The sequence below is a fragment of the Dipodomys ordii genome, unplaced genomic scaffold (genome assembly GCF_000151885.1).
Source record: "Dipodomys ordii isolate 6190 unplaced genomic scaffold, Dord_2.0 Scaffold35, whole genome shotgun sequence".
Lineage (NCBI taxonomy): Eukaryota > Metazoa > Chordata > Mammalia > Rodentia > Heteromyidae > Dipodomys > Dipodomys ordii.
This window is the reverse complement of record NW_012267251.1, coordinates 9,499,432-9,522,822: the sequence shown is the minus strand read 5'-3', so window position 1 is coordinate 9,522,822 and position 23,391 is coordinate 9,499,432. Positions and strand designations below refer to the sequence as shown.

The 23,391-nt window shown below is 45.2% G+C and overlaps 2 protein-coding genes across 6 annotated transcripts in view; both read right to left on the bottom strand.

Moving 5' to 3' along the window:
• Zbed6 (zinc finger, BED-type containing 6) overlaps nt 1-7,588 on the bottom strand; it is a 22,226-nt gene extending 14,638 nt beyond the window's left edge. Inside the window, exons 1-3 of one of the 4 annotated variants that reach the window (XM_013017415.1) lie at nt 3,888-7,588; nt 2,380-2,433; nt 1,340-1,458 (exon numbers count right to left, since the gene is read on the bottom strand). In XM_013017415.1, the coding sequence (XP_012872869.1) occupies nt 2,392-2,433; nt 3,888-6,560 (2,715 nt within the window). In that variant the 5' untranslated portion in view covers nt 6,561-7,588 and the 3' untranslated portion in view covers nt 1,340-1,458; nt 2,380-2,391. Of the gene's footprint in view, nt 1-993; nt 1,054-1,339 lie in introns of those variants that run through there. The other 3 variants (XR_001175110.1, XR_001175111.1, XM_013017414.1) reach the window with 3 other exon arrangements.
• A 4,427-nt stretch (nt 7,589-12,015) lies between these two features.
• On the bottom strand, nt 12,016-18,358 carry Lax1 (lymphocyte transmembrane adaptor 1). Of its 2 annotated transcripts, none has more exons than XM_013017444.1 (6): nt 18,073-18,358; nt 17,413-17,582; nt 15,545-15,654; nt 14,875-14,985; nt 14,303-14,382; nt 12,016-13,003 (listed from the first exon to the last, which is right to left on the bottom strand). In XM_013017444.1, exons 2-6 carry the CDS (start codon nt 17,493-17,495, stop codon nt 12,137-12,139), a joined length of 1,251 nt encoding a protein of 416 aa, XP_012872898.1. In that variant the 5' UTR covers nt 17,496-17,582; nt 18,073-18,358; the 3' UTR covers nt 12,016-12,136. The 2 variants fall into 2 exon arrangements, with proteins under 2 accessions (XP_012872898.1, XP_012872899.1); XM_013017445.1 differs by lacking the exon at nt 18,073-18,358 and adding an exon at nt 17,716-17,750.
• Between the last annotated feature and the right edge of the window lie 5,033 nt (nt 18,359-23,391).

The following is a 23,391-nucleotide window of genomic DNA, read 5'->3' as shown; positions in this document are numbered from 1 at the left end:
TACATTTTCATTATATAGTGTTAACAAGCTTAGTTGCAAACAAATAAAATACTTAAGCTATTTGTTTAAAAAAAAAAAAAAAAAAGAAAAAGGGTAACATTTATACAGCAAAAGCTTTATCTACAACATGACCAGAGAGAGTAGTACTACTACAATTGACAGCTTTTGCTAATTGAAGCGGCCTCATTAGTTGTTCAACCACTTTAGAGGTTGTTACAACCTCTTTAGAGTAACATACAGTAATTCTATCAATATGCACTCAAGAACTGATCCTAAAAGGTAGTAAGTTCATATGGATATGTGCACAAAGCTGTTATTGGATATGTTCTATTTTTGTTTGTAATAGCAAAAACCCAAAATGTTTATTAACAAAGGATACATAAAATTATGGCATATTAATACAATGGAACATTACATGGGCACTAAAAAGATGAAGCAGAGCTATGTGCATGGACAAGGAACGGTGTATTTTTCTCAAGGAAACTGAATTACAGAATTTCATCTTGGATGTGTAATACACACATATATACACATTCATATATATGTATGTACGTTGTTGTTTGTGGGGCCTGAACTCAGGGCCTGGGCACTGTCCCTCAGCTCTTCAGCTCAAGGCAAGTGCTCTACCACTTGAGCTACACCACCACTTCGGTTTTTTCTGCTTATGTGGTGCTGAGAAATCGAACCCAGGGCCTCATGCATGCAAGGCAAGCGCTCTACCACTGAGCCACCTTCCCAGCCCCTTTCTTTCTTTCTTTTTTAAAACAAAAACCTTTTTTACAATAGCTATGTACTATTACTCAGAAAAAAAGGAAAAGAAATCATATTTCTATCCCCAAGCTTTTTCTAAAAACCTGTGAACAAGCAGAGGAAAAGAAAAAGTCTTTTAAATTTCTTTTAAATTTTAAATTTCTTACTAGTCCAAGAAAATTATACCTTACATTATAAAAAATCTTTACTCCTTTAATGAGAAAAAGGCACTTCCCCACTTACATTAGCTGGTTGCTCTCAACAGGAACATCTGTGTCTTCACTGAGTTCCAATCTATTACGCCTGTAGGTCGAACCAACACTCAATCCATGAATTAATAATAATGAGGCAGAAAGAATTTTCCTCCTCACATTGCCAAGGACACCTCTCAGCCACAATTGAAACACAGGATGTGTTTTAAAACATCTCCCAACTACTGGAAGATGAAGTCCATTCGAATAACCTTTGTCAGACTGGAGACAGCTAGCATTAGTTATCTCCTCAAAAAAAAAAAAAAAAAAAAGTTCACTTAAAGATGAACTTGAGATTCAAAGAATAAGAAAAAAAATCCATCTTCCATAGTCGAACAATATAATTTGAAAAGAAAAAAATACAAAAAGAAAAAGAAAAGGAAAAAAGAGAAAAAACAAAAACAAAAAACACCAAAATTCAATAAGATCCAATTTCTGGTCTTCAAGATTTCTTCACCTATTAAGAAAAAAACAGAAACCTTCCCCCATCTTTATTATCTGTATAATAGAAGCATACTATATGTAAAAATATAAAGCTTTTATGTATATAAAATACATATACACTAATTGGCTTGTACACACGCACACATATACACACAAATGTGTAGAAATAAAACATCTGGGTTAAGTTCCCTCTTTTAAAATATATTCTAAAAGCCTTTGGATTTGGATTCATTATAAAAATAGTGAATTTAGTCTTATACCAAAGTACCATAGTTAATGTGACATTAAATTTTGCCCAGCCCACAAAATAAAGGGAAATCCCCCACAACTATCAATGTGCATGATATGGATGGATATACTATCACCACCACCATCATCATCATCATCATGGAGTCTTTAACCAAAACAGATATAAATGTATAGTAACAGAGTAACTACAGAGTGGTGCAGTCAACTGAAGGCACAGCAGCATTATAGCCATTCTGAGTAGACACTGGATCTAAAGGAAGGTTTTTCCTATCAGTGGGACCCTTTTCCGCTTTTCTTTCAGCACCAGTATCACTGGTATGACATTCAATACTGGCCCTGCAAAGGCTTGTTTATGAGGTCTAGATCCAAATTCTTTACTACAGATGGCTATAGCTAAAGACTTGGCAATTAGCCATTTACTCAGTTGATAAAAGGATAAACTCTGTGGTTGAAATTTCACTTCACAATGGTACAGTTACCATTTAAGAATAAAAAAAATTTTAAAAAGGTATTTTGATACACAGAAATTACTTTTCCAAATTCTGAAACCAGCCCAGTAACAAAGCAATTTTGATTCTTATGTAATAAATACTACATAATTTCTAGGCTAAATCTTGTCAAATACTATCCAAGACAAAACTAAAATCAAAACTTAAAAAAAAAAAAGTGGACACCTTTTACTCACACTTAATACTAGTCAATTTTCCAGGAAATTTTTGGGCAGGGAATATCCCCAAATCTAAAATGAAAAACAGGAAAAATTGGGACCTTACATTAGTTATGCAGTCTGAAACTTTGAAGAGACCTTTACTAAAAGTCATCATTTTCTGGCCTCCCACTCAAATCACAGAGATAGAACTTTCAGAGCGGCAGGGAACTTTTGAGGGTTACTGAAATCAGCTCATTCTTTTCACCATTAAAATATTGACTGCTTATTTTTAGTTAAGAATACAGTGTTCAAACAACTGTTAGCTAAGAATATAGTATTATGAACCAAATATGCTTTTTAAAAGACACCTAAACTAAACCTTTGGGAATTCATACTGGGTTTGTCAAAGTATGCTCATAGGGCTTACATTTCAAATCTCACTGAATCTTTTTCAGTTGTACAAATGTTTTACTGCATTATTAGCCATAAAACTATACAAAGAGCACCTACGCTATCTTTGTTATTCTATATTATAAAGGTTGGAAAAGGCAATTCAAAGACTAAATTTTTTTCCTAATTTTTTTCTTATTTCCTTTTTATACAAACCTAATCCTAAATACAAAGGGTAATTCTATCACACCCAGCAATTTGGTATTATAAAGCTGACCAGTATGAGGAGGTAATTCGAAATTTCCAAATATAAAACAATTTCATGGGTTTCTTCTTGCAAATTTGTAAGTAAACATCATGGTTCTCAAAGCGCTAGTAAAACGAGGATGGGGAGGAACAGCAGCTTAGGAGGGTTTCGATTCACTGATTCTAGTAATCAACCTTCCCAGGTTGGGGTGGTTTTATTTCAAACTAATTCAATCTATACCGAGCCAGAAACAAAGCTTTCAATGCTGCACTATATTTTTTTAATAAAAAAATATTTTTCTTTCAACTGTGAGTATTACCTACATTGAGTTAAAACTGAAAAAAATTTAAAGTTAACCTTCATTTGCTCAACACTATACTGTCTCTGAGGAATTTTCAGGCTTCCCCAGCTTTTGTGTTTTTTATTTTACTTTTAATGGGGTATCGCTATGTTGCCCAGGCTGGTCTCGAATTCATGGGCTCAAGTAATCCTCCTGCCTATGCTTCCCAAGCAGCTGGGACTATAGACATGTGTCACCATGTCCAGCTGTATTTTTAAATAATTAGTATACCTATACATTGGAACTATAGTAATAAAGGATATAGTAATATTGCTCATTTTAAATAGAGAAAGGAAAAAGAAATTAATGTACTATTTCTTTTTCATTGCTTTGAGCAACCTTATTCTCTGGATAGCAGCTCAGAATCAATGTAGAGTAATCATAGCTAACATTTTTCAAGTTCATTTTCAGAAATATTAGCTGTTCTATATTGTCAAAGTCCATACTCATGATCTGCTTTGGATGAAAGTGGCTATTTGTAGTAAACATACATTCAGACTGCCAACTACACATAGGGCAACTTAGATAGTGAATGGCAACTTGGGCCAAAGCCGGCCATATGCTCACCTTCCTCTGCCAGTAAACCAAAGGGTCATCACCTCCTGAGAGCTCTGAATACTTCTCTTTGAAGTACTCATCCACTACTGCTTTAGCAGAAGGGAACATGAAGCCTTTGCTTCCAATGGTAACACTGTCTGCAGCTGAGCTATCCATGGAACCTGAACTGGAGGTGCCTTCTTTTAAGGATGAGGTAAATGAATCAGCTCCTACTGTAACTAATGGACCAGATGCTTCTGAAGTTGCAATTTGGCATGCCTCTGGTGAAGATTCCATATAACTGCAAACCTCTTCTGCAAGAATCTGTTTGTATGTTTCAAAATCAGCACCTTGAGGAAAAAAGTCTTCAAAACTGTTTTTAAAACAAGGATCTAACAAAGTAGCCAAGATACAGGGCTTGGATTTGAGCATGGCACTAAGTAGGGTATCTGTTTCCAGTTTCAAAGATAAACTGTCCACCAGACTGAGGGCCTGAGCAATACCTCTGACTTGAAAATCTTCTCTGAGTTTCTGCAGAGAGAGGAGTAGATGGTGGATTAGGGGCAACACCTGATTCAATCCTGTGGTCTTTACACTCACTTTCTGGGCAGCCTCTTCAAATGGCTTAAGAATATCACAAACATATGTCATTAGAGTCCACTGAAGGGAAGTGAGAACAACTCCACTAGCTCTACCAAGACTGTGATGAACTGAGTAGCAATGCTCCAAGAGCCATCTTAACATATAAAAAGTGGAAATCCAGTGACCAGTTTCATCCTGCTTCAAATTCTTCCATGGAAGCTGCTGATCATTTTGAAACTCTTGCAGTATCTGACGGGCCTTGACAGAATGACTAAAATGATGACAAGTTTTCCTAGCAGCCACTAACATATTCTCAATGCTTTTGTGCTCACAGAAAAAGTCCTGAATGACTATATTTAAACAATGCAGGAAGCATGGCACATGAGTAAAACCACCATCTTTGATTGCATGTACCACATTAGAAGAATTGTCAGAAACAATGAAGCTAGGGATAAGAAAATTAGGAGAAAGCCACAGACCAATCTGGTCATTTAGTTCTTGTAAAATGTTGGTTACCAGACAGTCTTTGGCCAAACCTGTGACACAGAGCACTGCCCACTTTCTAAAATCAGGGATGCCACTGTTACTGAGAGAAGATGAAGCTTCTAAAGAGACCCAGTGTACAGTGACAATAAAATAGTCAGTAGATGGGTCATGGGTCCATATGTCAACGGTGAGATGGATCTTTTGACTTTGAACATTCTCCAAGGTTAAGAAAATTTTTTCTCTGACAGCGTCATATAACTGAGGCACAGCTTTAGTGAAAAAATAAGTCTCTGATGGCAACCTGTAGTCTGGAGCCACAATCTGTAGGAACCTTTGAAAAGCTGGAGTTGAAAAGTAGTTATAAGGATGCATATCCTCTACAATCATTTGAATAATTGCCTGACTTATTTGACTTGAGGTTGAATTTTCACATGTTGTTTCCCTTTCTTCTGTATGCATCACATTATCTTGCTCTACAACAGGAATAGGACTCTCAGATCTATTTTCAACATCTAAAGCAGGAGGTTCATCTGATTCAGAGTCACTGAGGTCCTCAGCTATTAAATCTTGGCTGCCTGTAGACTTTTCTCCATTCAAAGTGTCATTCAAGAGCTCATTGCTCTCACTCTCAGTGTCATCTAATCCATTTCCAATAGCACCATTGTCTTTGTTGGCAACAGCCCAGTGGATGGGATGTGTGGCCTGCAGGTGTCGTTGAAGTGTTGAAGTTCCTAAGTGGGAACCCGGTCTACCCCGGCTCACACTTCTTTTACATATATTGCACACAGCTCTTGAGATATGCTGAGGATCAGTGTAAAAAAAATTCCAAACTGCAGATGTCTTGGCTCTGGTTCCAGGAATTAAGGCATGCTTGACAATGTTACTTTTAATGAGAAATCTCCCTCTTTCTGCCCTTAGGGCCTCAGATGTGGATTTATCACGTTTCTTACCCATTCTATTATCATCTAATGACTCAGTAGGAATATATTCAAAGCTTCCATTGCTTCCAGGAGAAGAGGGAGACAAAGACATATCCAATGTAAAGTCCTCCTCCCCACTAGTGACTCCAAATTTGTTGGCCCTGGTCCAGTGAGGTGAATGTCTTGCCTGCAGATGTCGTTGAAGAGTAGAAGTACCAAGATGGCTGCCAGGCTTACCCCTGCTGACACTTTTTTCACAGAGGTTACAAATAGCCCGCCAAGTGTACTGGGGGTCCACATGAAAGAAATGCCACACAATAGAAGTCTTGGCTCTGGTACTAGGTAGGTAGATCTGCTTTTCTATATTGCTCTCAAAAAGACTTTCTTCATCTGGCTCAGGGGCACTAGAAGCTGTCAAAGTAGGGGTATCGGCACCAGGCTTCCCAGATCCCAAATCCTTATTAAATTTTTTGGCAAGGACCAATTTTTTCCGACGTCTTTTTCCTTTAATTCGAGAACCCTTCTTTCTTTTCTTTTTAGCAGGCAATTTTGCCTCTTTATCCACTCCTGCCACCATATTTTCCTCTACCACATCTTCTTCATCAGTATTAGAATTAATGGAAACACATCCCAGAACCCCAGCACCACTAAAAGAGCTGTATCTTCTACTAGGAGAGAGTGAGGAAACTGGTACACTTAGAGTGCATATACTCATTCTCTTTATGGCTCCAAAATTCAAACCAGAATCTGATGGTGGCTTTACTATTCATGCAGAAATACTGTTGTTCCTCTCTACTTGCATTACCTTTTCTCCAATTTCTAGGGAAAGTCAAATTCCCTTGGGACCAATGACTTCCAAGGCAGGTTATTTCTGGAGGAAAAATAGCAGCAATGGAGAACATCCCTAAGCTCTTTCTTAGAGGGCTTTAAGATCCCTTCTAGCTTTCTGAGTTCTGAATTTAAGCAGTCCAGTGCTCTCATGTTATAGAAAGAAGAACTGAGGCCCACTTTCCCACGGTCATAGAGTTGGTTAGTGGCAGCTAGAAAAGCCAGGTCTTCCAAATCTCAGGTTCATGTTCTGCTTTATCAACAACTCTTATCTGTTTGAAATGCCTTCAGTTCTTAAAATACATTATTTTTATGACTCCTCCTGATAGCAATATCGATTTTCCCTTAATTCTGAAATTAATTATTTTCAGGAAATTTCATTTAAACAAAAACATAGTGCATCATTCAACATTCATCATTTAGGACAATGATTTGCCAATACAACTCAAAAAGTCAATTCTGGAAAGCTAAATCAGACTCCACATACTGGTCATTAACATAACTGCTAGTTGAACCCTTTGAGTTCTGACTACAGTAATACAATTTTAAAAAATATAAGTGGCTGAACAAAAATTCTTTGGAGTTAAAAAATTTTTACAAGGTCACAAGCTGCATTAAAAATTCATTTTTATCCCGAGTTAATACTTTTTTCTAAAACTGAAGCAAGCTTTAAAACCTGTAAACAAAACCTGTAAATAAGGTAACTCACAAATTGACCATTAGATGAACAGCAAAAACTGAAATAGAAGCTTCAACCCACCTCCATGTCTTTTATCACTGCTCCCTCCCTTCTCCCCAATACCTACACACATTTACCCTAAAAAGCATCGCTATTACTAGTTCCACAGCCTCCTTTCTCAAGGTCCAGAACCAAAGTCTGGAAGATGTCAACAATAAGGGCCTTCCCCATAGGAATCCGCACCAATCTGAGAGTTTAGGGGGGTGTTCTTCATTACCGTCTCTCCAATCCTACAAGGAGAACCAAGTGTCCCCCGTAGCTCTCCACTCCGAGGCTGGGGCTGGGGTTGGGGGGGGGGAGGGGGAGAAGGGGGTGTGTGATTAGGGTGGGGAATGGGTGGAGGACAGAGGAATTCGGTAACTTTATAAGGGAAGTGGCGGAGAAGCTGCTGGGTGGAGGAACCTGGGGACACCGGCGGGTCAGTGGACCCAGGCACTAGGTGAATCTGCTGCCCGAGAGCCGGCCACACAGTGCCAGCTCCCCTAACGGGGGGGGGGTCCGGGAAGAGGAGGCTTTCTGGGGCTCCCGGCCGGGCGAGCGCCGGATGTGGGGGAGGGGAGGAGGTGGCTGGGGAGGAGCGGGCGCCGCGGGGGTGGGGGCGGGGAGGACGGCGGGGGGGGGGAGTGGAGGGAGCGGGTGGGGGCGGGAGCCGGAGCCCCGGCCGCCCCGGGGAGGCCGCGGCCGGGAAGGGGACAGAGGTCGCTACAGCGGGGGCCCCAGGACCCCCCCCCACCCCGCCCGCCTGCCCTGACTTCCCGGGCTAGGCCGAGACCCGGGGGCCGGAGGCGGCCACGGTCACTCGCCTGGCCCCCTTCCCACCTCCCAAGCCAGCCGGGAAGCAAAAAACGGGTCTAGTTACCAGAGAACAGAAACTTTACCGAACCGAGGACACTATCTCCGATTCCCGCCTGCTGCCACGTCTCTCTTCTTTCTCAGCCGCGGCTGCCCGCCGTCCTCACGCCAGCCACAGCCAGCAGAGATCCTGGACTGCCAGCGTCAAAGATGGCGCCCGGCTACAGGTAGAGGTCTAAGGCCCCCGCCACGAAAAGTGCCAGCGCGACGCAATGCGCAAGGGATTCTGGACAGTGTAGTTTTGTTTGTGCGACGAGGCTAAAATGGCTGCCCGGGCGCGGAGTCACGTGAGCGAGCGGGGCGGCGCCAGGCCGCATGCGCGGGGTCCCTTCCGATGACGTTTTTAAGGCCGGGGAGGAGGGCCAGGAAGAGCTGCCAGAACCTATCAGACCGCGCCGGTCATCAGAGTGGCCTTAATGATTACGTCCCCAGAGCGTGTGGAAATCTAACAAACTACTTCCCTCCTCCCCCCCCCCCATTAGTATTGAACTATTTGGTGCATTTGTTTTTATTCCAAGTCGTGGAGCTTTTAGGCATTTTATTTCTTAAATCCAATTTGTGCGTTAGGAAAGTCAGGCTTGTTGAAAAATTCCCGAGGAGGGGCAGAAAAGGGAAAAAGATGAGCAGCTAGCTGCCTGTGAGTTTCAGTGTTAATATCCTGTGTTTTCCTGTGTGAGTGTCTAAACCTTTCTTTTTTTAAGGAGAAAAGGATTATTATTATTATTGTTGTTGTTGTTGCAGTAATGGGATTTGAACTTAACAGCCTTATGCTTACTAGGCCAGCACGCTACCTCTTAAGCCATACCCCAGCCCATTTTTTTTAACCTTTTAAAAATAAATAATACAGAGATCTATAGAGATTAGAAATTTAAAATCTGCCCTAACCTCATTCTTAGGAAATAATTTCATTATTCTTAGTCTCAGTATATATACTTTCTTAACTTCCTAAGCTAAAATACATTTAAATATATTACACTGCTTTATTAAGAGCCTAAAATAATCCTGGACTAACAGAACAGAACTTTCTTAGGAGGAACATTAGACCTAACATACATACAGAATAGGTTTCTGCTGAGAAAAGATATGCTTGATAATAACAAAGAGGGAAGAACGTCCAGGCACCTTTCATTTCCTCTTATTTTCCTTACCCTAGCCAGTGACTGAGCATCTATCAATCCGAGGGGGCCTCCTCACAAGTAGGTTTTTACCTTCTTTGGAAGTGAGAAGCCACAACCTCAGAATTCCAGCAGCATCCTGGCTTACACGACAATACTCTGATCACCATGACAACTGGACCTAACAAGCAGGTTCCTGGTAACCAGTCTCTGACTGTGCCACACCTAAGGATTTTTCATGATTGCTTTCCAAACAGCTTAGGGATTTTATAGCCTAGAGCTTTCCAAGCTGGCCCGAATTAGTACTTTATATAGTTGGTAGGTAAAATGATTGGAGTTAGTAGAAAGTAGGTAGTCAGAGAACTGAGGCCTATACAGCTTGCAGATGACAGGATAAAATGATAAGCCAAAAATCTGCCTGAGGGGTTGAGGTTACAAATGAATAATAAGTAAGAAGGACTGAAGATTTGGCACCCAGACCCTGTAGGGAACTGTAAGGAGGCCCATCAATCTTCAAAACCCCCACTTCTTCCTATTTAACCCAAGGCCAATCTCTGGGAATAACTGGGAAGATAACACAAAATGGCTGAGATGGGCTGGAGAGTTGTCTTCCTGTGGCATACCGATGCCTCCTGCTCTCTTGCTTTGTCATATTTCTATTCTAATAAATTTTCCTATCCTCACCTTCACTGTGTTCTTGACTAAATTTTTTTTCCCCGCAAGATACAAACTTAGCTGCCTTAAGTTTTTGGTAACAAAACCTTATTTTATCAAATGTAAATTATCATTGTAAAATATACTCTGACGTTATGGATCTGGTATGTGGGGACTGCCAAATTCCAACAGGCTATTGATCCAAGATGTTAAAACTGGAAGGTAGAAAAAAGCCAGAAGTGAAGCTGTGACTCAAGTGATAGAGTACTAGCTTTGAGCTAAAAAGCTAAGAGATAGTGCCTAAGTCCTGAGTTCAAACCCCAACAACAACAACAAAAACCTTAAATGGCTTATTAATGCAGTTAGAATTAAATGCTAATCAGGATATCTTTATTGTGGCCTATAGAATACTGCTTGATCTAGGTGCTGGTGAATCATGTCTATAATCGTAGCTACTCAGGAGACTGAGATCTGTGGATTGAGTTTGGAAGCCAGCACTGGCTACAAAGTCCATGAGACTCTTACCTCCAATTAGCCACTAGAAAAAGCTGGAAGTAGCTCTGTGGTTCAAGTGGTAGAGTGCTATCCTTGAGCCTGGAACAGCACCCAGGTCCTGAGTTCAAGTCCCAAGACCCATGCCAAAAAAAAAATATTGCTTAACCTGGTCGCCATCTCATCTTCCTCTCACCATTAGTATCCATCATTCCCCACACAGCAGCCACAGTGGCCTCCTTTCTGGTCCTCACACACATGGAAACCTTTTTGCCTCTAAACTGTTGTACTTGCAATTCCTTCTGGAATGCTCTCTCCTTGCAGTTAACCTGGGCATCTCCTTTTCAGTCTTCAGTCTTTACAATGCAATCTATCCACTTTTTTTCTTACATTGTAATTTATCCACATTTGTTTTTGTTTATTTGTTTGTTTTGTTTTTGTTTTTTTGGTTTTTGGCTGCTCGTGGGGCCTGAACTCTGGGCCTGGGTGCTGTCCTTCAGCTCTTCAACTCAAGGCGAGCGCTCTACCACTTGAGCCACAGCGCCACTTCCAGATTTTTCGCTTATGTGGTGCTGAGGAATTGAACTCAGGGCTTCATGCATACAAGGCAAGTACTTTACCACTGAGCCACCTTCCCATCCCTCTATCCACATTTGTTGTTGGTGGTGGTCATGGGGCTTGAACTCTGGGCCTGGGAGCAGTCCCTCAGCTCTTCAGCTCAAGGCTAGCACTCTACCACTTGAGCCACAGCATCACTTCCGGTTTTCTGATGGTTAATTGGAGACCAGAGTCTCCTGGACTTTCCTGCCTTGGCTGGTTTTGAACCATGATCCTCAGGGCTCAGCCTCCTGAGCAGCTAGGATGACAGGTATGAGCTACTTGAGGCCTGGCTCTAGCCACATTTTTTACATTGCAATCTATCCACTTTAAAAATTCTGTGTGACTGATATCTCTACTTCAGTTTTAGTTAAACAAAACAAAACCCAAAACAGAAACCATTTAGAAATACACAATCCCTTGACAGTAGCATTGCTGTAAATTAGCATGTACCAAGATAGAAATTGCAATCACAGTTGAACATTTTTTCCCTTTGACTGGCACAGATAGGCATGCTTTTAGCTTGCTGGTACCCATGAATATGATTACTTTGGATATGTCATACATCCAATGCACCCTAATTATTATTTGGTTCTCTCTTTCTGAACAGTCCAGAAAGGCAATTGCAACAAACTTCCTCCAGCTGATCTGAGAGATCAAGGGGCCCTAGCTTGAAAAGAACTTCATTCTGGGTGTCCCGAGTCTGTTTTGGGATGGCCTGTCTGCTTCCTACTTCTCTAAGTCCCTTCTTTCCTTTTTCCTTTTCTTTCTTTTTTAACCAGTCCTGGGGCTTGAACTCAGGGCCTGGGCACTGTCTCTGAGCTTCTTTTGCTCAAGACTAGGATTCTACCCCTTGAGCCACAGTACCACTTGTGGCTTCTTCTGTGTATGTAGTACTGAGCAATCGAACTCAGGGCTTCATGCATGCTAGGCAAAGCACTCACCAAGCCACATTCCCAGCTGTCTAAGCCTCTTTTTGACCCAAGCCATGAAGCTACTGGTTCACCAGAGTGCTCAAGGGCTTTCATTCAGCTTGGCAGTGGCTGAGGAGCCAGCAGAGTATGCCACCCCATGTGGCTTTCCAGCTTGGTACCCGAGCGTTCCTTCAGGCTCCCGGTTCCCGCACTCTGAGTCAGTAGCTAGTACATTCTCATAGTCGTGAGAATTTACATCTGACATCTTTTTCCCACATGTCACCTGACTGTTCCCTCTCTTTGTCGGAGGCTGAAAGGCTATATAATACCCTGGAGACAGGGAATTCCTCATGGCAAGTTGGCTGTGGGTCCCTGGACCTGTTGTGTGGTCCTCTCTGTGGTCTGTGAGTGCACAGGCCACCTCCTCCAAAGCCTGCTGCTGGCTTCCATTGGGCTTTGCTGGTGGGACATTTTCATAATCTCCACAGCACTGAAAAGCCACCCATGGCAGAATCTCCTGGATATCTTCAAGATCTAAGCCTGTCACGTTGACATAATCATCTGATGTCTGAGAGGAATCTTCCTCACTGTTGAGTGGGTCACTGTCTTCAGTTCTTGGAGCCCCAAAACAAGGGCAGTCATTGATGTCCCCGTGGCCTGCATGCCTTTCCTCAGTAACCTCCAACTCCTGGGTACTAGGAAGACCAAACAGATTTTCAGGCAGGCTGTTGGTTGAAGTTAGAGTCTCAGCAGCCGATTCTGCAGTGGTGACATTGACATAGTCATTGGACTCCTCTGAAGACATGCTCGAGCTATCCCTGGATGCTGTGATGTTGATGTAGTATGTGGAAGGAGCAGGGTGCCCACACATCTGGGGCACTGTGGCATTGTCGTAGATTCCCACTGTGTACCCCACAGCCTGGATATGGGCTCTGTCCAGCTGGAGGGCCTCATCTGCTTGGGAGAGCTGTCAGGAAGGAGAGAAAGTGACTGGATGGTGAAGCAGTAGAGACAAGGCCTGCCCTTTCCTGCCTGGCCCCTGGATTCTTTTTTTTTTTTTTTTGGGTCCGGTCGTGGGGCCTGAACTCTGGGCCTGGGCGCTGTCCCTCAGCTCTTCAGCTTAAGGCTAGCGCTCTACCACTTGAGCCACAGCGCCACTTCCAGCTTTTTTCTTATGTGGTGCTGAGGAATCGAACCCAGGGCCTTGAGCATGCAAGGCAAGTGCTCTACCACTGAGCCACCTTCCCAGCCCCCCCCCCCGATTCTTTCATTTGTTCTCCTCCTTAGAGCAGAGCTCTACACTATGAGGCTCTAGAGGCCAGGTCGGGTGCAAGGGTGTGAGCGAAAGTGGGTGGTGATTAAGAAAAGCAGTCACAGGCTAGCTACTGCAGACTCGTGCTAATAATCCGAACTAACTGTACTCAGGAGGCTGAGATGGGAGGATCCAAATTTGACAGCAGCCCAAGCAGACAAATCTGTGAGATTCCTATATCTGATTAACCAGCAAAAAGCTGGAAGTGGAGGCATGGCTTGAGTGGTAGAGAGTCAGCCTTGAGTGGAAAAGCCAAGTGAGAGCATGAGGAGGCCTGGTGAACTCTGCCTCACAGAGAAGCAATGGAACACGCAGGCAAAGGGTAGACACTTGAGACTGGAGGCATAGCTCGGCTCCTAGAGCTCCAGCCAATGAGTGAAAGCAAAAGTCAAAAACTGAGTTTGAGTCCAGGTCTGGTACCAAAATTTAAAAAAAAAAGAAAGAAAAGGTAGAGGTTTCGATTCAGAGCAGGGCTGCCAACGCAGCCTCCCACCCTGAGCACTTTACCCCATATCTCTGTGCTTCTGTTTCCTGTCTTTATTTATTTTTTTGCCAGTCCTGGGGCTTGAACTCAGGGTCTGAGTGCTGTCTCTGAGCTTCTTTTGCTCCAGGCTAGCACTGTACCACTTGAGCCACAGCACCACTTCTGGCCTTTTCAGTTTATGTGGTTCTGAGGAATGGAACCCAGGGCTTCATGCATGCTAGGTGAGCACTCTACCACTAAGCCACATTCCCAGCCTGTAACATTTTAAAATCTAAATTAAATTCTTAAATATTTCTCTTTGGGCAATAGGGAGGTCTAATATATTAATAGGAACTACAGGGTATGGGCCACAGAACACATGGTTTATCTGCTGTGAAACCAGATCTGTGGCCTCAAATTCATTCCTCCCAGCTCTCCGGCCAGGGGCCCTGTCATTCACTCCAGGGCTTCTCTCTTCCCTGGTGTCTTACCGTATGCTCAGGGCTGTCAGCATTTCTGGAAAGGAGGCTTTCGGTACTGAACACCTGGCTACTCCTTAACTGATGTCTCCCTGGAATGACAGAGATAGCTGGCCAGTCTTCAGAGAGCTTCAGCCTCAACAATTCCTGCCTGGTGGGAGACCTGGGTTTGCACAGCCCCTGCTACTTCCAGACTAGTACTTGATGATGAGATACTCAGGCTACAGGTGTGATGTGCTTTGAGATCTGGAAGCTTCCTACGCACCTTCTGTTAAAGACTTCTCCACCCCTTGCCTGTAATGCCAGGTCAACATCCCAGTCCTAGACATACCTGGCTTTCCTCTGTTATCTCAGTGTCAAATAAAACCAAACCCCAAATCCAAATGACCCTCTGTTCCCTTTTAGAACTCTCCAGCCCCACACTGGAGGTATAGCCTATAGTCTTATCTAGTCCTTTCTCCTTGCCACTATCAGCTGGGCAGAACCATCTGGAAGCTTAACCGTGCTTCTGAGTGGTGAGAGGTGCATTCTGGGAGCAGAAGTTCTAAACATTAGAAATCGGTGGTTCCAAAGGAGAAGCTTACCTAGATCGTCTTGCTGCCGAGGCAGGAGGTCATAAACATTCTTGGCTCGCTGTCTGGGTCGAGGCAGAGCCAGCGAGGGAAGGTCAGTCACTTGGAGGTAAGGAGATTTCCCTGAAAGGCAGTCAGACAGGGTCATGACAGGGACCAGAACACTGAATGTGGAGACTAGTTGGGCCAGATGGGCCTTGGACACATTCCCCATGCATCATAAAAAAAATCTATTTTCAGCCAGGCATCCATGGCTCATGCTTGTCATCCTAGCTACTTGGGAGGCTCAGGCCTGAGGATTACAGTTCAAAGCAAGCCCAGGTGCAGCTCAAGTAGTAGAACACTAGCTTTGAGCAAAAAAGCTCAGGGACAGGGCCCAGGCCCTGAGTTCAAAACCTCAGGACCCCACACACACACATACACACACACACACACACACACACACACACACACACACACACAATCTGTTTTTCAGACTTGAGCTAGAAGAATTTCCATTTGAGCTAGTGAAACAGAAGACTCAGTGAACAGAAGCAGGAAAAGGAAGCTGGGTCCAGGGGCACCAGGGCCCTGACTTCCTCGTGCCGCTGCAGTTCAGGATTAGTGTATCGCGTAAGGAGTCAGAGCAGAGGACTCCCCAGCGCATTACTCCATCTCAACCAGGGACAGACAAGTGACTCACGTTTCTTCCACTTGTTCCTGTTCCACAGGATGCAGAAAGCTGTGATGACCAGGAGGAGAGCCAGGAGTCCTGAAAAGCCAGAGAAGATGCTGCTGCTCTGATCTTTATCTCTAGGAGGAAAAGCCAGTGTCACATCCCAGATGGCTGTAGGATGGTAGGGGATGGAGTAGGAGAAAACATTTCATTGAGCCCAAGGATTTGGAACGGGCACTCCATGAAGAAAGCCAATGTGGAGTGGACCAAACAGTAGAAAAGAGGGTTGATGTGTCTGAATAATAATTACTGCATGGACAATAGTATTTGCACGTGGGTGAAGGGAGCTATTCCTTTTGAATGTCTACCACATGTTGGGGATTTGCATGTAGAACTTATTTCAACTTCACAATGATCCTAGCTCACTCTGTGGCCCAGGAGGCCACGACTCAGAAAGGAGAAGTTCCATGTCCATGATGGTACAGGCAGGAAGGGGTGGAGATGGGATGTGAGTCGAGGTCGCTCTGGGTTAGGAGCTCTTTCTCTTTCTCTTCTACCACACTACACTCCCAAACTTGCCAAGCCCAAGCCATCTGGCCCTGTATCTCCTCCTTCCAGATTCCCGGCTTGCTGGGAGGAGAGGATTACTCAACTCCCAATCCGGGTGTGGCTCTGTGACAAAGTCCAGCTTGCGTGAACTTGAGTGACCCCAGCTGGTCTCCAAGCAACACTGAACTGCTCACATAGAATTTAACCAAAGCAAGCGCTGGGCTACCTTGCAATTCCCTGGCCCGGGCTGGAGTTACTGCTCTGCTTGGTGATGAAATGCATGCAGATGATTACAACCCGGGGCAGTGGCGCCCATTATAACTGGAAATAAGAGCAGGAATCTCTCACTGCCCTGTGACCTCTATATATTAGAAACCAGGCCTGGACCCTCCTGAGGCCTAGGCTTACTTTCTAGTGGACGAGTCTCCTAGGCTGCCTGACAGATGTCTCCAAGCAAAACTAAACTGTGATAGCTTCTTCTCTGGGATTTCTCATCATCTACTGGCATTGTAAAAAAACAAAAACAAAAAACACCATCATGACACCATTCCTGACTACTTTTTTTTCATGTACTTCCAAACAACCAGCACATAAGCAACTTCCACACACCTAGTCACATTGATTGATTGATGGATTGACTGGTTAGTTGTGCCAGTACTGGGGCTTGAACTCAGTATTTGGGATGGAACTGGGGGCCTTGTGCTCCCCCTTAGCTTCGCCTGCCAACTACCACTTGGAGCCATAGCTCCACTGCTGGTTTTCTGGTGGTTAACTGGAGATAAGAGTCTCACGGACTTTCCTGCTAGGGCTGGCTTTGAACTTCGATCTTCACATCTCAGCCTCCTGAGATGTAATCCTAGGATGACCGGTGTGACCCACCTGCTTGCAGCATCCTTTATGTTTCATTTTGATTTCAGCATGAAATATATACCTGCCAGTGTTTGTGAAGCTCCTACTCCCAAGGGACCTTTTGCTTTTGTTTGTATGAAGTTGAAAACCGTAGCGGTGAATCTGTATTTGTGATTCTTTGTATTGCGATTATTCCTGAGATTTTTTATGTCCTTAAGACATATCTTTATTACATTTCCGAGCACACCTTCCCTTAGTGGCAAGGTTTTAGGATCTAAAAACACATTTCCTTGGGAAATTGGGCCTTTAGTTTCTATGTGTGTGTGTGGGGGGGGGGGGCATAGAGGACCTGCTTTCAAATGCCTAGAGTTTGGTGGGCCTAGCGGACCTGAGCCCGGACGTATGGAGCTGCGGTACTGTTGGGTTAGCAGCTCTGTGGACTGAACCAGGGTGTTCTGTGTAAATCAGGGAAGTAGAGTTCACCCCGAATCACTCACCCTTGCAGGCTGCCGAGGGTCACCGGGGTCGTGCTGGGCTCTGAGGTCCTCCTCGCAGCCGCAGAGGTGGGGGAGGCTGCCATGGCACGGAAGCTCTGAGACTTCAGCTCCTACGCCTTTCCAAAATCATGACCACTGAGAGGCACCTTTCCTCGGCTCGTGCTGTGTTGCTTGAAAAGAAAAGGCAAACGGGTTTGTGTTTTGCCCGAAACCCTTTCTTTTTGTTGAAAAGTATATAATCCAGGAATGACAGAAAACTTCCCGAGCTCCGTGTCTTACTGCCCAGCCACCGCTTTTACTCACAAAAGTCATTCCTCCTGGGGCTGGGAAGGTGGCTCAGTGGTAGAGCGCTTGCCTTGCATACTTGAGGCCCTGGGTTCGATTCCTCAGCACCACATAAGCAAAAAGAAAAAAGCCGGAAGCGGCACTGTGGCTCAAGTGGTAGAGTGCTAGCCTTGAGCTGAAGAGCTGAGTGACAGTGCCCAGGCCCAGAGTTCAGGCCCCACGAGCGGACCCCAAAAAAAAAAGTCATTCCTCCTAAATAGTCATCAAAGGCCCTAACAAAACCCAAACCAAACCAAGCAAGCAAATCCGCTGGGTTCATCTTTCTAGAGCTTCTAAGCGTTCTTTCTAGAACTTTCTGTCTTTGAAACCCCCTACCTTGTGTCTTCTTCCTGAAACATCAAGTTGATTTGGGTGGAGATAGAGGCCCGCTAGGTCTGGCTCTACCATGGGAGGCTGCGGTGGCCACTGCAGGCGGTGAGCGGGCGTCCGGGCACTGGGGCTCCAACGTGAGGCGGCTTGGGGAGAATCTCCAGTCTCTGCCTCTGATAGAAACAGGAGGGGCCCTCTCAGAGAGAGAAGCTGCCAGGAGGCTCGTGAGAACCTTCCGAGCACAGCGAAAACAGCAAACCACCCTGGCAGAATGGAAACATAGAGTCAGGGACAGGAAGCAACTGCACCGGGGTGCTCAGGAAGCCTGGGGCACAGGAAACGCAGCCTGACCGTCAGACAGGAAGACGCTGTGTGCCACCTGCCTTTGGGGATTCACAGGTGCTGTGGTCAGTGCGTGTGATCAAAACGGCTGTGTGGATGGGTGGGGGTGGAGTCAGTTCCTACCCCAGGTTCCCGGGACATTTACAGAAGTATTCATTTACCCTCCAGGGCCAAAGTGGGTTTTTTGTTTGTTTGTTTTGTCTAAATAAGCATGAGAAGGTGCTTTTGAGAGAAAATTGCAGATCTCTCTGGGTACAGAGGGGCACAGAAGGGATACACTTTAAATTTTTTTTTTTTTTTTGTCGGTTGTGGGTCTTGAACTCTGGGCCTGGGCGCTGTCCTTGAGCTCTTCAGCTCAAGGCAAACCTTCTACCACTTCCGGTTTTCTGGTGGTTACTTGGAGATGAGAGTCTCGCAGACTTTCCTGCCCAGGCTGGCTTCGAACCGTGATCCTCAGATCTCTGCCTCCTGAGTAGCTAGGATTACAGGCGTGAGCCTATAGTGGTACTGGGATTAGAGCCAGAGCCTTGCACTTACTATGCAGGCAATTTGCCATGCTCCCAGCCCTGGAGTTTGTTTTTAGATAGTGTCTCATGCTCTTTGTTTGGCCCTGGACCAAGGTCCTCCATGATTCTCCATCTCCTGAGTAGCTAGGATTATAGGCAGGTGCCACTATGCCTGGACTTTTTTCCTTGTTGTGCCAGTACTGCTGCTTGAACTTGGGGCCTTGAATTCTTATTTGGCTCTTTTGCTCAAAACTGGCACTCTACCCTTTGAGCTACACCTTCCCTTCCAGCTTTTTGTTGGTTAATTGGAGATGAGAGTCTCATAGACTTTCTTGCCCTGGATGGCTTTGAACCATGATCCTCAGATCTCTTTTTTGTCAGTCATGGGGTTTGAACTCTGGGCCTTAGTGCTGTCCCTCAGCTCCTCAGCTCAAGGCTAGTGCTTATCACTTGAGCTACAACGCTACTTCCAGTTTTCTGGTGTTTTATTGAAGATAAAGAATTTCACGGACTTTCCTGCCCAGGCTGGCTTTGAATTGTGATTCTCAAATCTCAGCCTCTTGAATAGCTAGGATTACAAAGTGAGCCACTAGTGCCAGGCTCTGTTACGGGCTTTTAACATGGGCCCTTTCCAAGTGACTTTGAAGGGGAGAATTTGTCATCCTAGCTACTCAGGAGGCCGAGGTCTGAGGATCAAGGTTTGAAGCCAGCCCAGGCAGGAAAGTCTGTAGAACTATTTTCTCTAATTAACAAGCAAAAAACTAGCAGTGGTGGTGTGGCTCAAGTGGTTACACACACACACACACACACACGGCCTCTCCTCTCGGACTGCATCTATCGGCAGATAGATGAAGAGATGACACAAGGCTCTAGCTCTTGGGCCTTTCTCCCATCTCTTCCAAGTGGACATTTTCGATCCTCGGTCCCCAAGCCCAGCCTTTCCCTGAATGTGGCCAAGCTCTTCCAGGACCAAAGAGATTTGCAGATTGGTCTGGTGGCTCTCCCCAGAGCTTGACCCAGCAGGAAATGCAGACTATTTGGTGGTGGCTGTTTCCAGGCCTGGAAGGAGGGTCTCTCTTGTCTGCATCTCCATTGGATGAGGTCAGAGTGAAAACTAATGAGCGCCTTGTGCCGATGACGATGACGGGAGGTTGGGGCTGGTGTTCGCGTCACTGAATTCCAAGTGTTTTTGTGGTGCTGGGGATGGGGCCTGGGGCCTGGGCATGCCAGGCAAGCATCCACCACGGAGCTGCACCCTCGCCCCACCTCACCACTGCACTCATAGGAATGGCGTGTGAGCTAGGAACCTGGAAGGAGCTGGGAGGGAAGAGTAGGGAGAAACAAACTTCTGAACGGACAGCTACTTAAAAACAGCTGCTCTAGCCAGGGGCCAGGGCTCATGCCTATCATTCTAGCTGCTCAGGAAGCTGGGATCTAAGGATTGCAGTTCAAGGTCATCTGGGCAGATAAACTCAAGAGACTCTTATCTCCAATTAGCCAGCAAAAAGCCAAAAGTGGAAGTGTGGCTCAAGTGGTAGGGTACCAGCCTGCGTGAGAAAGCTAAGGGAGAGCATGAAGCCCTGAGCCCAGCGTCAGTGCTCCCTCCTGTATGTGACCACTGCAGAGGCTCACTCCTCGTGAGTGCCTGCCCGCTCCCATGCCAACCATCTCTCCCCTCCTGTGTTCCCACTGTCTGCTGCCTCTCCTCATCCAACTCACCTCCTGAGAGGAGCCCCCTGCTCTGAGTACAGGCAACCACTCTTCCATCCTTCCCTCCAGGGTACAAACCCAGTCCAGCCAATAAATCAGACACACAGCACAGGAGAGGACACCCACTCACTCTACCTGTGAAATGGCCACAAGTTCTACACCCGATTGCCCCGGCTTCTTCTGAACCTTTGTTATTTTTTTGTGTGCTGGTCCTGAAGCTTGAAGTCAGGGCCTGGGCACTGCCTGGGCTCCTGTGATCAAGGCTAGTGCTCTACTACTTGAGCTAATTGGAGATAAGAGTCTCATGGACTTTCCTGTCCAGGCTGACTTTGAATCATGATTCTCAGCCTCTTGAATAGCTAGAATTGCAGGTGTGAGCCACTGGCGTTTGGACTGATTTTTTAAATTTTGTTTTAAAGATTTAAGGTCATAAATATGTCATTGTTGTTATAACGCATTTTGACAAAACAACTCCTTCATCCCTGAAAACCTAGGGCTTTGCACACGTCCTGAGCTACATCCCAGCTTGGACCATTTAATCATTCTTGGGGTCGAAGATGACATGCGATGATATGGTATTGAGATAGGTTTATAGACCCAGATTCTATACATAGGTGAGCAATGTCCTTTAGTGAGGTGTGTGAGGTGGGGTGCGGGGAAACCTCAGGGAGAAACTTCAGAAACTCCCCAAGGAATCCAAAGCTCTGTATTTCACAGCATCTACCTGGGTTCACGTTCTTTGGAGGTGTTGCCTTTGATGTAAAAGGACAGCGCCAACAGTTCCTATGGAATGCTGTTGTGAAAATTTACTGGACTGATAATGAAGAGTGCTTGGTGTAAGGCTTCATATGTGGTGAGCTCACTGAATGGAGGCTGCCATACTGTTATTAGGACACCAGTCTCAAGGATGTTTGCTAGGCTGCCTCTTTCAGCCTCTCTTCTCCCACTCTCACTCCCCTCCCCCTGCTTCCTTGCTGTCTTCCCTGTGTTGCTTTCTTCTTTAAACAAGTATCTAAGCCTTGGCATGGTGGTGTGTGCCTGTAATCCCAGCATCTAGGAGGCTGAGGCAGGAGGACTGCCAGTTGGAGGCTAGTCAGAGCTATATTGTTAAGATCCTGAAAAAAAAAAAAAAAGCCCCAACTAACTAACCCGAAAGCTCCACCTGTTTATGGGAAGTCTGCCAGTGTGGACAGCAGGCCCTGGATTGGTTCATGAGCAGGTGGGGCTGCCACAGCGGGCAGGCACAAGAGCCAGTCCTGCTGGCTGGCTTCCACACACATGCCGCTGATGGTTCTTTTGTATTTTGAGCCTTTGCACAAATTCCTTTAGTAGCCGTTTGATTTTCTTTCGTTAAATTCCAGCAAAGTTACATTTTGGGGCTGGGAATGTGGCTCAGTGGTAGCGTGCTTGCCTAGCATGCATGAAACCCTGAGTTCGAGTCCTCAGTACCATATAAACAGAAAGAGCCAGAAGTGGTGCTGTGGCTCAAGGGGGTAGAGTCCTAGCCTTGAGCAAAAGAAGCTCAGGGACAGTGCCCAGGCCCTGAGTTCAAGCCCCAGGACTGGCCACAAAAAAAAATGTTATATTTTATAACTTTATGTTGCCCATTTCTGGGTTATGGGTCTTGTTACTTTCTTCTTTGAATTAAAAAAATTATTTACTTATTATGTCATCATCAATTATAAATGCAGTGTGTGTGCGTGTGTGTGTGCGCGCGCGTGCACGTGTGTGCGCCAGTCCTGGGGCTTGAACGCAGGGCCTGGCTGCTATCCCTGAATTTTATGTTTATGTTCTACTACTTGAGCCACAGCTCTACTTCCTCTCCTTTGGAGTCTTACTGCTTAAATTGTTACGACTGCCAATTTGATTTTTTTAAAATTTTATTTTATTTTATTTGTGAACATACTGTACAGAGGGGTTACATGAGCGGGATAATGCGTACATTTCTTACCAAGAATTGCAGCCTCCTCCTTCAATTTGATTTTTTTTTTTTTAAAGAGCATTGTTGTTCCAAGGAAAATGGTGGCCCAAGAGCTGTAAGTCTATGAGCCTCCCTCTCTGGGGATAAGATCTGGGCTTTTCTCTTGTGTCCCTACAGCACTGTGCATACAACTTGGGGACAGCCGTACTCACCTCATGCTTGTGGGAGTTCCTGGCTTCTCCGTCTCCTCTGGAGATGGGGACTGAGTTTCACATATTGTGTCTGGCATCTGGGCAGAGCCTGGCGCAAGAATTGAGGGGGCCACTGAGCAGTTCTCTTAGGGGGTTCTTGCTGGGAGAATTCGTGATGTAAGCACGTGTAGGAGTTGGACACTGGAGACAAAAGCAGGGGCTTGGCTTTTCCTGCCCAGCCCTCCTCCATCAGTGAGAAAAGGCAGAAAAAAAAGGCAGGAAATCTGGCTTGTGTGGCTGCTGGCTTTGCAGGCCAGATTTTAAAGTAGCTCTTGCATTTTGGGGGGACAAATAAACAAAGAAAACTCCAAACTTGTCCTGTGTGAAGGACAACCCTAACCAGGCTTTGTCTTTTGTAAGTTTGGGGGTGGGAGGGTGACATGAAAGTTGGGTAGCATGATATGGAAGTCTTAATGGGGACATTGCATTTTTCTGGCGCTGTGAGGTCTCTACAATCCAGACAAGTCTGAACCAGACTGCAGTCAGCAGAAGCTAAAGACATGAAAGAGCAGGGCCAGGACAGAACATTCCTCTTCCTTCTCTGGCTCCTGGCCCCACTTCACCCTTGATAGTGTGTGTATGTGTATATGTGTGT